The 14,239-nt window shown below is 35.9% G+C and overlaps 3 protein-coding genes across 4 annotated transcripts; all 3 read right to left on the bottom strand.

Moving 5' to 3' along the window:
- Positions 1-2,274: 2,274 nt before the first annotated feature.
- On the bottom strand, positions 2,275-5,179 carry LOC133302613 (nuclear pore complex protein NUP1-like). The gene is made up of 5 exons (XM_061502421.1): positions 5,148-5,179; positions 4,793-5,033; positions 4,404-4,703; positions 3,180-4,112; positions 2,275-2,636 (listed from the first exon to the last, which is right to left on the bottom strand). Exons 1-4 carry the CDS (start codon positions 5,177-5,179, stop codon positions 3,291-3,293), a joined length of 1,395 nt encoding a protein of 464 aa, XP_061358405.1. The 3' UTR covers positions 2,275-2,636; positions 3,180-3,290.
- Positions 5,180-5,774: 595 nt separating this feature from the next.
- Positions 5,775-9,823, bottom strand: LOC133302610 (nuclear pore complex protein NUP1-like). Of its 2 annotated transcripts, none has more exons than XM_061502418.1 (5): positions 9,502-9,823; positions 7,649-7,695; positions 6,716-7,015; positions 6,549-6,635; positions 5,775-6,439 (listed from the first exon to the last, which is right to left on the bottom strand). In XM_061502418.1, the coding sequence occupies exons 1-5, from the start codon at positions 9,758-9,760 to the stop codon at positions 6,041-6,043; spliced, it is 1,092 nt and encodes a 363-aa protein (XP_061358402.1). In that variant the 5' UTR covers positions 9,761-9,823; the 3' UTR covers positions 5,775-6,040. The 2 variants fall into 2 exon arrangements, with proteins under 2 accessions (XP_061358402.1, XP_061358403.1); XM_061502419.1 differs by having other exon boundaries at positions 6,157-6,324.
- A 208-nt stretch (positions 9,824-10,031) lies between these two features.
- On the bottom strand, positions 10,032-13,922 carry LOC133302612 (protein FAR1-RELATED SEQUENCE 5-like). Its single transcript, XM_061502420.1, has 5 exons — positions 12,250-13,922; positions 11,543-12,176; positions 11,448-11,476; positions 11,293-11,315; positions 10,032-10,282 (listed from the first exon to the last, which is right to left on the bottom strand). Exons 1-5 carry the CDS (start codon positions 13,920-13,922, stop codon positions 10,032-10,034), a joined length of 2,610 nt encoding a protein of 869 aa, XP_061358404.1.
- Positions 13,923-14,239: the final 317 nt, after the last annotated feature.

Here is a 14,239-nt window from a genome sequence, read left to right as displayed (position 1 = left end):
AAAGTCTTAATTAAAGGAATGAAGTCACTTTTTGAATAAAAGGTGCAGTTAGTGAAACTTTTAGGGTAAAAAAGTGTGTAGGAAAAATTACCTGGAATGTAAAAGTAAATTGAGGAATATGACGATAAAAATATTCCAAACTAATAGGTAAAGTTTGAAAGTGAGTTGAGGTAACTAGATCGATAAGTTTTTACCCAATTAAAGGTTACCTAACCAAAGTTAAGCTATTTTACTAAGTTTTTCTCACTTTTCCCTCACTCTCTTCGTGCTTCTTCTTCATCTTCTTCTTCTTATCCCCAACCATGCGACCATTGAAGAGGGACCAAGAAACCTAGCCTCTCCATTTCTCAACCAAATCCCTTGGTTCTTGGACCAATCTTGCTTAGAATTGAGAGGCAAACACAACCCCTAATCCATAATTTACCAAAGAACCTTGTATAGAGAGAAAAATGAGGTGAAAGTGGTGACCCGCTTGTGATTGAGAGTCTTGGAAGGTTATTTGATATACTTGGAGACTTGCAATCTCTTCCTTACATGATTCTAGGTGAGTTGGTGTTTAGAAATCCTACTTTCTTTGCATTTTAGGATGTTAGGTGTGTTAGGGTTCCATTATGAAAATGTGGCTCGAGATTGGGCGGTTTGGGCTTGATGTATGCTTAGGTCCTTTGTAAATGTTGTTAAGGATGAGAAATAATCGATAAAAATGAGTTTAAATAGTCATTTGGGCATACCATGATATTTTCAAGAATTCATGCTTGTGCTTATGAGTGTTCTAGCATTTTGAGCAATTAGTGAATTGGATGTCTGATTATGTCTCTTGTGTTGCTAGAATTGAGGTAAGTGGATCATCCTTGAGTAACCATCCATTGGAGGAAGTTATGAAGCTTGATTAGCTCACTTGAATTGGTATTAATTTGTGAAGCTTTGTTGATTGTTTATGGGTGGTGAACAAAGGTTAAGCTTAGAAGCACATTAAGGTAAGCCTTCAAAACTTGGTTATTGATCCCTTTATTGTTCCACCAAACCCTGAATGGGTAGTGGTTGTTGATAGTGTACGTGATTGCAATAAAGTAATTTAATGCTTTGTTATACGTATGTGTATGCATTGGGTGTGACACAGGATAGTGTTTCCCAATGCTTTGTATGTTGCATGACGATGCGTAATTCATACTTGGTAGATTCTCTAATCAGTAGGACTATTTGAATCTGAGTATCCTTAGGATGACATGAGAGCTCGAGAGATGTCTCCTGGAGATGTTTGACACACTGCATGGATATGTATTTACTGCATTATTTACTATTATTGCTATTATACTGTGAGTGAACTATGGGGTGAAGAGATGCTCCAAGGACCCCTGATTTACTGAGGTATATTCGTATATCTCACTCCATATTGTAGGGACCCCCTTTCAGGTACATATGTTGCAGGAGCCTCTGGTGGCAAGTGCTCATACTTGAGCTAGATGGTTATATGGGGATAGCCTGTTGTTTTGGATTGCATGCTGTCTAGGATTGTTAGATGTATTTGCCATTTATATCACCCCTTTTACATGTATATTTTGGAGGCCATGTGATGTATTTTGGAGGACTTAATCCATGACCATTGATGTGGTAATTGCCTTGTTGTATATGGCTAATAGCTTTGATCATGTCTTTTGATAGCTAAGTCATTTGGCATGTATTTATTTTGAAGAACATGGATGTAATTGAGATATTGATACATTAATAGAATGTCATGTTATGGTTTTGTCATTTTGATTAGTCCAATGAAATGGTATAAAAGATGTAACTATTGAGGCATTGATGTTGTAAGATTGTCAATTAGGTACCAAGAAGTTAGAGGATATAGGGAGTTAATTCCCCAATTGAAATAAATGAAAACAGGAGAATTTATGTTTTGCACAGGTAGAGGGCGCTTAAGGCCCCTTATGAGGAAGCTTAAGCGCCCTAAGACCGAGAGTTTTGAAGATTTAACCATTTGAGGGGGCTTAAGCGTCCAAAATGGAGGCTTATGCACGCATAGAGGGCTTAAGCGCCAAAAGAGAGGGCTTAAGCGCCCTGGTGAATCTGTGCGTGGAGAAATTCTCTGCCACAAGGGGCTTAATCGCGCACAGTGGGTGTAACAGCCCGTTGTACACCGGTATTGTTAACATTCATTATGATATTAAGCGCAGTTACAATCACAACAATTCATTTATAAAAATGCGAGTAAATTTTTTCCGTTTATTACGCGAGCATTTAAAACCGTAAAATGCGTAATAAATAAAAGCTGTGACCATAACGGTAAACTCTTGCAGAATACTTGTTAAACTATTTTTATATCTTATCTTACTCAATACAGGACACTAAGGGGAGAGCTACTGGATATATTCCGACTAAAACTATTTGTACCAACAGATGGAAATGTAGAGGCAAATGTAGCGCTTGAAGCAACACGTCCATTATCTTGATTTAATCTGTTGCTAAAAGTAAATATATTAGCAGGTGATGTCAACAATGATGTCGATGCTGCAGATGAAACAGCTGGCTCTGATGACGGAGGAGAAGATCCAGCAACTATATTAGTCTTAGCATCAGCATTATCTGATTCAAGAACTTTTGGCATTGAATCAACAGCAACAGGAACAGTAGTGGAGCTGCAAATGAAGGGAACATTTAATATATTTGTTCATTGTAACACTTCACTAAACATAATGTAAGATCCCTTATATCTCTTCACAAACCCAACTGAACAGTGTGTCAATAAGAACAGTATTATTATGATACATCACAGAAATCACAGTCAAATTGCAAAAAGTAAACACGAAAAAGTTCAAAATTCACTTTAAAAATGAGAACCAAAACTCAAGATAACAACTAATCACCACTTGATAAATTTGGCGAGTCAACGACCATGAAACTGTGAATGCAAAATGTGTTTTACAAATCAAATGACACCGGAACAGTAGCAGGGAAGAATGAAAAGTATTAAATTAAGACAAACTTATTATAGCAAACATGGGGAAAAGTAAAGTTATTGTGAAAGAAAAATATACTCCCATAACTCATTAGAGACATTCTTTTTTCTTTACTGAAAAGAAGTCAACAGAACAGACACAAATCTATATAAACTAGAAAATAATGTAGATGAGTAAAGGGTTATTTTGAGAGTGTTTTTAAAACAAGCCAAAATTACATACACTAACTTGATTGAGCTCGTCATCTTTGAGTCAGAAGAAGCACCAAATTTGAGACCACCAGATTCACCACCAACTGATGATGAGAAAGCAAATGGGACTTGGGGAACATAATCAACATTTTTGTTGATGCCAAAAGTTAAATAACGGAGCATCAGCACCTGGCTCCTTTGACGATGCAACTTTATCCAAACCAAATATTGGACCTGATTTAGTAGACTCCTTTGATGGAGCATCAGCAGCAGTCACCTCTGTTGACTGAACAACTTTATTCCCAAAGTTCAACAGGGGAGGATTAACAACTGATCCATTTTGTGAATTAAACTTCTCGGAACCCAAAATTGTGTGTGCAGCTACTGACACTGCACCCATTGTTGGCTTAAAAGTAGGATCAGGGATAGACGAATTTATGGACGTTGGTATATCAACCTTCTGACCAAATGTAGATCCATCAGCAGACCTAACAGGAGGTGAACCATCTGTTGTAAAACTTTTGGATGGCAATACTACAGATGAAGCTGGGGGAATCTCCTGTACATCAGTTTCAGTAGCAGAGGTAGTTTTCTCGGCCACAGCAGTGGAGCCTGTTGTTTCTTCCCAAGTATCAAGTTGCTGGAGTATTTTTGAGGCCATCTCGCTAGATTTTGAAGATAAAGGAGGAAAGCTAGTACTAGGCATGGTGTCATCAACATTTTCTGCTGACAATTTCGTATGCCTATGCTTAACTTCACCCAGCAGAATAGGCTTCTGCATGGAAGATGAAGGTTGCTGAGCAGCATCAATGCCAACTCTGTTCCTAGCTATAGATAAGGGGGCGCCTGAATGAGGTAAGGTTAAGCCTTTAGAAGATAGAAGATTACACTTGTGACGCATTCGGCGTATAGGACCAAAAGATCGTATATCATTATCTAATACAGAACTTCTACGTTTTAATGCCTGCTAAAAATGGGGAGGGAAAAAAGGTGAAATCCAGGAACATATCTCTGAAAAAGAACTCTAGAATGTACACTGAAAGGATAGGACTTATAATCACAAGTATGTAAACCCTTTGTTTAGAGCCAGAAAGCATATCATGATCCATCATCTTCAGCTCAGTATGCACTGGATCATGATATGCTTTCTGGCTCTAAACAAAGGGTATACATACCTGTAAAGTTAGAGAAACCCAATAAAAATCTCAACACTAGAAACAGAATTATCCAAAGTACCATTTAGTAAATGGCAAACCTTGAGCGTAGATATTGGATAAACTCTGGCATAAGGTGTTCGAGCCATTCTATATATTGCTGATCTTCCATGAGATCTTGGGGTCACAAAGCCATTTTCACGAACCCGAGCAAGGGTAGTTGCCCTTGGCACAATTGACATAACTGGGGATTTCTGAGCAAAGTGCTGATTTCTTAGTAGAGTTGGATCCTCTCTTGGAGGATTTCGCAAGCCCAGCATTGATTGGGATACCTTGGAAGGCCTGCTCCCCATGTAAGCCTTAGCAAGCTCGACAGGTGAAGCAACATCATCAATAGAAACCTATGGACAGCATATGGTTATACATGACCACTCCAAAAAATATAATCAAACTTATATATCAAAGATAGGTATGAATAAAATTGTCGTACGCTGGAAGTAACATATGGAGTTGAAACAAGATGGTTTTCAATCCCATTTTCTAGTGCTGGAGTTTTGGGATATTCTTCAATTTGAACACGAGGCAACATTGGATCTGATGGAACCACTTCTGTCCTCTTCCCGTCTTCCCCAACAGGTGGATCCACGGTTCTTGAACGGATAAGCGTTGTCAAATGATCAATCTCAGATCTGCGGAAAAATAGACACTTACCATGAACAAAGTCCAAAAAGCTTATCGAGTGAATAATGTTTAAGAATATAGAATGACATGAACTTGATATGGATACCTAGAAGAAGCAAATTGTAATTTTTGCAACAAGAACTTCATAAGCTTCAATAAGTTACACAGAAAGTGTAAAATACAAAACAACAACCATCAAGCATTATCCCACCAGGTGGGCTCAGCTACATGGATCAAATGACAACATTGGGCTAAATTAAAAACCAAACAATTGTATAATTGTTCAACAATCCTTGTAATAAAAATTAAACAAACCTTTATAATTTGTCACGTGACATGCAACAAATTATCACATACATATATATACATGTTACATATAACATGTATATATGGATTAAGTGTTTCTCCTTTTACATGAGATACCTAAAACCATGTCATTTCGAGTTTGGGGAAAAAATTGTCATGATAATGACTAATACAGCCCCAACATGTACCAAATTGACAAAAAAAAAAAATCCCCCCAACACCAATATGACTTTGTTTTGGGGTCAGAGAAAATAATTTTATCTCTTGTAACATGAGAAACATTTAACCCTATATATATACACACACACACACACACACACACACACACACACAAAAGCGAACAAAAAACAAATCTTCATAAAAAATTTCATTCCTCAAAGTAGAAATTACATATTTACATTCAAGAATTTGCTGCTTAAGGCAGAAAAAGAGAGAGAGGATAGTAAACAAACATCATCTAACATTGAATCATATTTTTCATTTGAAAAATTAACTCACTTTACTCTATCAGGAATCAAAACCAAATGTATAAGAAACAAAAAAATATAAATCTTAGCTATAGCTTCACTAATCATAATTTGGGAGCTAATGGAAAAAAGCAACAAATCACTATAAACAACAAGATTAATAGTACCAGCTCTTCCCACAAATATATATATATATATATATATATATATATAAAAGTCACATAAGAATTTCTAATATTTAAAATCAAGATAACTACAGGAAACCATCAAACAGTTGCAAAATATCAAACCTCGTGTGCACTCATATGGAATGCCCTCTTTTTGTGTGGATGATAAGAAACGGCTCCATTAGGGTAGGCATCATCAAGTATTTTTGAGGCCATCTCGCTAGATTTTGAAGATAAAGGAGGAAAGCTAGTACTAGGCATGGTGTCATCAACATTTTCTGCTGACAATTTCGTATGCCTATGCTTAACTTCACCCAATAGAATAGGCTTCTGCATGGAAGATGAAGGTTGCTGAGCAGCATCAATGCCAACTCTGTTCCTAGCTATAGATAAGGGGGCGCCTGAATGAGGTAAGGTTAAGCCTTTAGATAGAAGATTACACTTGTGACGGATTCGGCGTATAGGACCAAAAGATCGTATATCATTATCTAATACAGAACTTCTACGTTTTAATGCCTGCTAAAAATGGGGAGGGAAAAAAGGTGAAATCCAGGAACATATCTCTGAAAAAGAACTCTAGAATGTACACTGAAAGGATAGGACTTATAATCACAAGTATGTATACCCTTTGTTTAGAGCCAGAAAGCATATCATGATCCAGTGCATACTGAGCTGAAGATGATGGCTCACCTTCAACAGCAACGCCAACACCCTGTAAAGTTAGAGAAACCCAATAAAAATCTCAACACTAGAAACAGAATTATGCAAAGTACCATTTAGTAAATGGCAAACCTTGAGCGTAGATGTTGGATAAACTCTGGCATAAGGTGTTCGAGCCATCCTATATATTGCTGATCTTCCATGAGATCTTGGGGTCACAAAGCCATTTTCATGAACCCGAGCAAGGGTAGTTGCCCTTGGCACAATTGACATAACTGGGGATTTCTGAGCAAAGTGCTGATTTCGTAGTAGAGTTGGATCCTCTCTTGGAGGATTTCGCAAGCCCAGCATTGATTGGGATACCTTGGAAGGCCTGCTCCCCATGTAAGCCTTAGCAAGCTCGACAGGTGAAGCAACATCATCAATAGAAACCTATGGACAGCATATGGTTATACATGACCACTCCAAAAAATATAATCAAACTTATATATCAAAGATAGGTATGAATAAAATTGTCGTACGCTGGAAGTAACATATGGAGTTGAAACAATATGACACTACAAATGAATATGTTTCCCCTTAAAGTTGAATGCCCCAAAAGAACCCTTGTGGAGGGTCCTAAAGAACGAATTGTGCTAACTAAACCTATCTTGGAATGCAATATGACACTACAAATGAATGTTTCCCCTTTAAGTTGAATGCCCCAAAAGAACCCTTGTGGAGGGTATCAAAGCACGAATTGTGCTAACTAAACATATCTTCGAATGCAATATGACACTACAAAACGAATATGTTGCCCCTTAAAGTGTCCTTAACTACATCGAAGATACAATATACACCTAGATAGGTTGGAAGACAAAAAATAAATAAGAGGCATAAAAATTAATATAATTTCTTTAGCATGAACACATATATTGCAGTAGCTTTGGTATAATATTAAGACATTGTCATTAAACAAAGGAACACCCAAATTATTTTTCATAGCATGATGGAAAAATAAAATCACACCCAAAAAATTATTCCTATGAAAACAGCAAACAACATATGTGAAGCATGCATACTTACAAAGACAGCTGCTTCCTGGTGATTGTCCCTCGCTTCCTGCACTGCTTCTGTGCCCAAAAAAAAAAGGTAAATAAATATACATAACGGAAAAACATTGAATCATGTGATTTACTTTAATATAATAAAAGGACACACCAAGGTTATCAAATCACAATTCAAATCATGAATCGCCAAGTTACTTTTGAATCATGAATTAGAAATCATATCAAATCGTAAGATTCAGAAACACAATAAAAAATAGCTCCAAATATATCACATAAATAATATATTATGTACACTGCTCAATGTATGAATAAAAAAACAAAGTCTTACGTCAGAAAGTCATAATTGAGTGTCGCCATCAATTCAGATGTAAGATAATAAATAAAAAACTAATAACACATAAGTAACCAAGTCCAAAAATACTATGGTCTTTGGGAGTGTCAAGACTTTATTTCAGAGAAAGAGGAATAAAAAAATAAGCTTTCTTGGGTCTCAGAATCCCACACTTAAAAAATAGTGCTGTTGATAATGGTATCACGAAATGTACCATCCAAGTGTAATTTGAGTACACAGCAAGGCCAAAACACACTGTTCTACTTTACCCTTTATTTAAAAAAAAAATCATGTGTCCTTGACCTTCAGGTCGCATTGGGTCATACACAACCGGACATCGCGACCCGCATTACCCAAATAATTACAGTGGCAACGCAATCTTCGTACATTTCTTTCTGCACTAGATTATGCAATACTAAATTCATGGTGCAATTAAGGCCAGCCAGCAATTCAATCGTTGATCTGAATCGTTCACCCATTGACTCAAATCAAATCATACAACTGATGTTGTGAATCATCCGCTTTTGACAACCATTAACATTGTCGCACACAATGAAAAGGAAAAAATAAATCAAAAGTCACTGAAAAGTTACAACAAAAAGTTACCCATAGTATATACCATTATGAAAAGTTAGGAGAGCAGTGAGCCCACAGAAAAATTTCATAGCCTTTGGCCCCCATTTCTCATTTACAATGTCCTACTCTCAGCTTAGAAATTAGATATGCAAGCCAAAAACTTAATCACTGAGTTACACTATCATTTGTGTACAAATTATACCATGTCTATCATGTTCTTGAAGATATTGTTCACAAACTATGGGAACCAGTCTAAGACTCTACATCCAATTCATTTACCTCCCTATTTTTGAATGTTAGTCTCACCGAGTTCTAAAAGAAGGCAAGCCCGTAGAATTGGTAAAGTTGCTTCTTTGTGACTGAAACGTCATGGGTTCAAATCCAATAAACAGTTTCTTTACAAATATGAGATAATAAGGCTACGTACAAGGATTGCCCTCATCTCAACCCTCACTTGTCGGTTCGGAGAGTGATTTTAGTCTTGCTGAGTTCTATCCTTTTAACCGAATCAACACATACAAATTCAATGTAATAATTCATTCATGATATGTTTTAGCACTGCCCTAACTATTGGGGTCCTATGTTGGGTAGAAAATCAAAGACTTGTTATTAAGTGTAGTGACTATCAGAAGATTACAAAATTTTCAAGCTTTCAGAAACATAACATCCCACAATATAGGAACTAAAAATCAATTACTTTTGAAACGTAAAACGATAATCAATAACAATAACAACAAAATTGCTAACTTAAATGCTTTCAAAATTGAAGTATTTGACATTATTTAGTAGCAATAACACCGAAAGAGATTAGATTTACTCAGAAACCAAAAAGGAAAAAATATTGAAAAACAAAACCAGCAATTCGCATAAAAAAGTTAATAAAAAATAATAAAAATCACAAAAGCTTCGTTCAATTAAAATGAATTAATAAGTTAATTTAAACAAAAAAAGGGGAAAGATACCTGAAGAACGTGGTGGTGGTGGTGGTGGAGGAAGGCGCTTGCGGAAGACGGAGGCGAAGAGCATGTTGGCGCTAGAAGCGATGAGCCTCTGTGCGGGATCAACGAGCTTCGAGAACCAACCATTGTTCCTGCTAGGGTTTCTCAGCGCTGTCAGCAGCCGATCGAACGGCGTCGTTTGCGTTCTCCGAAACGGTCGTTTTCGGAACTTGCCGAACCCTCCTCCACCTTCGTAAGGGTTCTCATCACGCGCCGATGCCATGAGAGAGAGAGAGAGAGAAATTTAGAGAGAGAAAACGGGGAAGGAGCTTTCAATTTCAACGGAGAAAGTTGAGAGCGCGCAAAATTAGTGTTTTAATTATGGGAAAAGTATCTATGCTTTTGAAGGATGTAACACTACATCATTTTAAATAAAACGCAGCGTTTCGTTTGAAAAATCAGTTCATTTCTTTGTTCCAAATCTATTGTCCCTTTTCATCTCTCTGCAACCAAGCGGTATTCTTTTCCCTCACTCAAACTTGCTTTTCCCTCATTCACTTTTCCATTCTCATAGTTGGTTTTTCTTCCCTTTCATCACCAGCCATCTTATATGAAGGAATCCGATGCGAGAACCTATATAACTCATTAGGTGGAACACAAAATAAGCGAACTCCATTCTGCACATTTTGCAGAAAGAGACTAACAAACCCTTTCACTTTGCCAACATAAGCAACTTTAATGCCAACATCTTCATCAAAATCAGATAGGACTTCCACATATTCAAATTGATACTCTGAATGATTTTCTGGATTAGAACTCCATTATTTCTATTTCATGACACTTGACAAACTTTTTTTTTGTTTTTTGGACTTTGATTCATGTTATGCGTATATCTGATTGTGCTTACTTCCCAAATTTATTTTTTCTCTTCTTCTTTTTTCCCCATTTTTAGAGCTGTGAAAATACTTGATGGAGGATAAGTCGAGGTGTCTGAATTTTTACAGATTTGATTTTTGTCCCTTTATTTGAATTAGCATCATATAATATACGTTTTTATATAGATTATAAGTCTCCATTATTAAAAACAGATTCCATGTCTCTTTGTTCTGAGAAATTGCACCTCAAATATAAAATTGATGGTCATTCTATATTGAACTTGATATCAGATTATTTTTGGTAGATTTGAAGTTATAGTGTGGTACGATGATAATGATTACAAGAGTCAAATTGATCTTCTCACAAAACGTGGACAATAGGTTTTGCTTCTCCTATCAACCATCCCTAATCCCCCTTTCCGCTTAAATGTGAAGAGTGTGTATCATTATTGAAGCATCACTCCTTTAAACCATTTCATTAGAATTACCAGAGTTATATACTATCAGCAAAAATACTATTTGCTCGAGTTTGATTACCTCCTTTATATTGCTTTGGTTTATTTTAGTACAATTATTGTCTTGGGGACATTTTCTTTTGACTTATATACTATTGGTTCCTACACCATGGCTCCATAATCGATTGAGTTCCAGCAACTATTGGTTCCTCAACAAAGGATATTTTCATGGTTGATAGGATCAATGTACTACTTTACAAAAAAAATCCCCTGAAAAATCTTCTACAAAATGGGGATCACTATTAATTTATAGGATCAATGTATTAATTTATAGACAAAAGTGATCCTACAAAAAATATCCCATCCAAAAATCTTATACAAAATGGGGATCACTATTAATTTATAGGATCACTACTAATTTATAGACAAAACTACATTACAAAAAATATCCCATCCAAAAATCTTCTACAAAAAATGTCACCAACCTGACAAATAGTTATCTTTGTACCTGAAAAATCACAATAAGTAAAAATATAAGCAGCTTTGAACTCATAATTTGAAATTAGAATATCTAAAAACTGTTCGTAATAAATTGGTGCTTACCAAAATACAATAGCTAATATATGTGCAATAAAACTACTCCTTTTGCTTCTCTCTTGCAATATCCATCTACAAATGAATTAGAATAAACTCATTATCAAGTTTAAGATTGAAAACACATCTATAAAGAAATACCTTGCGCTTCTCACAACTGGTTTTATTGTGACCCTTTCCTCCACAATAACTACAAGTCTTATGTTGTTTTGAAATCAACTCAATGCTTGATTTCAATCGTGAAGCAACCTTTGGACGCCCTTTAGTTTTGACTGGATGCATGGGATCACGCACATAGTTAATGAGTGAAACTTGTGAAAGAATTTCGGGAGTTAGTGAAGGAACAACTTGGGGAATTGCTTCATCTTCAATTATATTTCTCTTTCTTTCCAGTTGCTGTCTAATAAAGTCAGCAAGAAAATCATCAAACTTTCTAATTTCAGACATACAATCTCTTGCTTCGGAAATAGCCATATTGCACTTGGAGTGAAGCGACCACAAGAACAATGCACTAACTTCCTTAGTGGGTGTATCAGCATGATCACCTACAAGATTTTCAACCTTATAGCTTGCATTCATGGTCCATCTAGACAAAATATATTTTTCAGGAAGGGTTTTTAATTTTTTCCTCCTCATAATATATAGAATATGTTTGCACAAAATTCCCATAGTCTGAAATTTTCCACAAGAACAATCAGCTGTGAAGGTTTCTGTCAAATGATAGTCAACAATTGCCCACCACTCTTTATCAACTTCGTGAGACCCCACCTTGTACCTAAAAGAAAAGGAGATCAAAGAAAACCATTTGAAATCTTTTGCATCAATTTAACATATACTCCTAATTGTACCTGATTAGATCTTCATTCATTAAAATCTTTTCATGCTCATAATGAAGAACAGCTTCCATCCACTCCTTTTTAAATATATTAAATATTTTTCTTGTGTAACGCTCACCAGCTATTGCTTCAATTTGATGAGTAGTCTCCAAAATTGCTTTTGTATTTCTAGTTTTAAAATCTTCATCTTCTTCAGCATCCCTCCTACTCTTAATTGCTTTGTCATATTGAGTAACAAAGTCATTTAACATTGTGTTGGAGTTGACGTATCCATCAAAAAAAGCATTGATGCTCTCACTTCGGCCACTTGTGGTCATTCCAGCCCAAAAAGTATCTTTCAAATATACCTTTGCCCAATGATGACGTGAAACATACATGTTAGCCAACCAAGTTCCTTCTTTAATATCATATTTAGTCTTCAATGATTCCCAGCTGCCTTCAAACTCATCAATGCTTCGACTTTTATACCATGCACGAAAGTCAACATCAAAACTCTCCTTAAATTGTGAGCGTAGTGCTTGAGTGTGTTCCATAACATGTTTTTTCATGTGCCACGCACAAAAACGATGTCGTGCTTTTGGAAATATTTTGGCAATTGCTTTTCCAATAGCTTTGTCTTGATCAGTGATAATAGCAATAGGAGACTTATCAAACATACATTCCAGAAATTGTTCAAACAACCATGTAAATGTTGCCTCTGTTTCATCTTCTAACAAAGCGGCTGCAAATAAAATTGATTGCCCATGGTGATTAACCCCAACGAAAGGGGCAAAGGGAAACTTGAACTTATTTGTTTGGTAAGTCACATCAAACACAAGAACATCACCAAATTGAACATATGCTGCTCTTGACCTACCATCCGCCCAGAATACGCTTCTTAATGTTCCATCTTCGGCTAAATGCATATCAAAATAAAAAGATCCATCAAGAACAGACTTCCTTTGAAAGTGTTTAATGATGCCTTGACATTCTCGCCCCACATTATTCTTTCGTTGGCTTGATATAATAGTGGAGATTTGCACTGGAGTAATATTAACTTCTTTGTCCATAGCATTCACCACCTTTGAGATTTTTGAAGAAGTTAAACCCTCCTCAGAAAGCATAGAAACAAGAGATTTAGTAAACTTTGAGCGTCGTAATTCATTCTGAGAAGAAAACTTCTTCACCTTTGATGGAGTGTTAATCAATGAATGATTGTGTGTATCATTGAACTTCTCCACTTTCCATACTCCATCCACCAACTTTATTTGTAACATCGCCAAACAATTAGTCCTTGTATCCCTTCGCCTTTTAACTACTTTATCATTCACTTTCTTGATGCCTTCTTTCGAACACACATACCTCCACCTATATATTTGCTGTGTTCTTGCACTCTTGTTAAAAAATTGCTTACGTATTCCAAACCCCTTACCTTTTGCATGATCATTATAAAAAACATAAGCTTCTTCTGATGTCCCAAAGACCCTACATAAAAAACTAGTCTCACTAAATTCATTGATATCATCTCCCACAATTTCAAGTACAACATTTTGCACATGATCACCATCTTCATCTTCCATAATTTCACACTCATCATCATCAACAAACTCATCAGTGTCTTTCTCCAAATCAACAACATCATCATAACGTGCTAAACTCCCACTCACGTCAATGTCTTCAATAGTTATTATTTGGGAGTGATCCATTATAACAAACTCATGATTGTCTTTCTCAATTGAATTTTGATGCACTGAAACACTCTAGTAATTCTAATGTGATGCCTTAATATCTTTTCAAACTTCTTAGACATTTGTAAAATCAGATAAAATTGATAGTTTTGCACACAACCTATATTCACAAGACCAAAAAATAAAACACCTTAGTTGAAATAAATCATATTTGATGTAGAGGATATCATCAGTAAAAGAATTATTTAATTAATGAGTCATATTTGATTAAAAAAAATATCACACCCATAGTTGAAATAATTGCACTTGGGTTTTGTTGATGTAATATGAAAACT

Source organism: Gastrolobium bilobum, unplaced genomic scaffold (genome assembly GCF_033153095.1).
Source record: "Gastrolobium bilobum isolate Gb01-03AN ecotype WA unplaced genomic scaffold, APGP_CSIRO_Gbil_v1 utg52614, whole genome shotgun sequence".
Taxonomy (NCBI): Eukaryota; Viridiplantae; Streptophyta; class Magnoliopsida; order Fabales; family Fabaceae; genus Gastrolobium; species Gastrolobium bilobum.
Note: the sequence above shows the minus strand (reverse complement) of the source record. Positions and strands in the feature narration are given on the sequence as shown.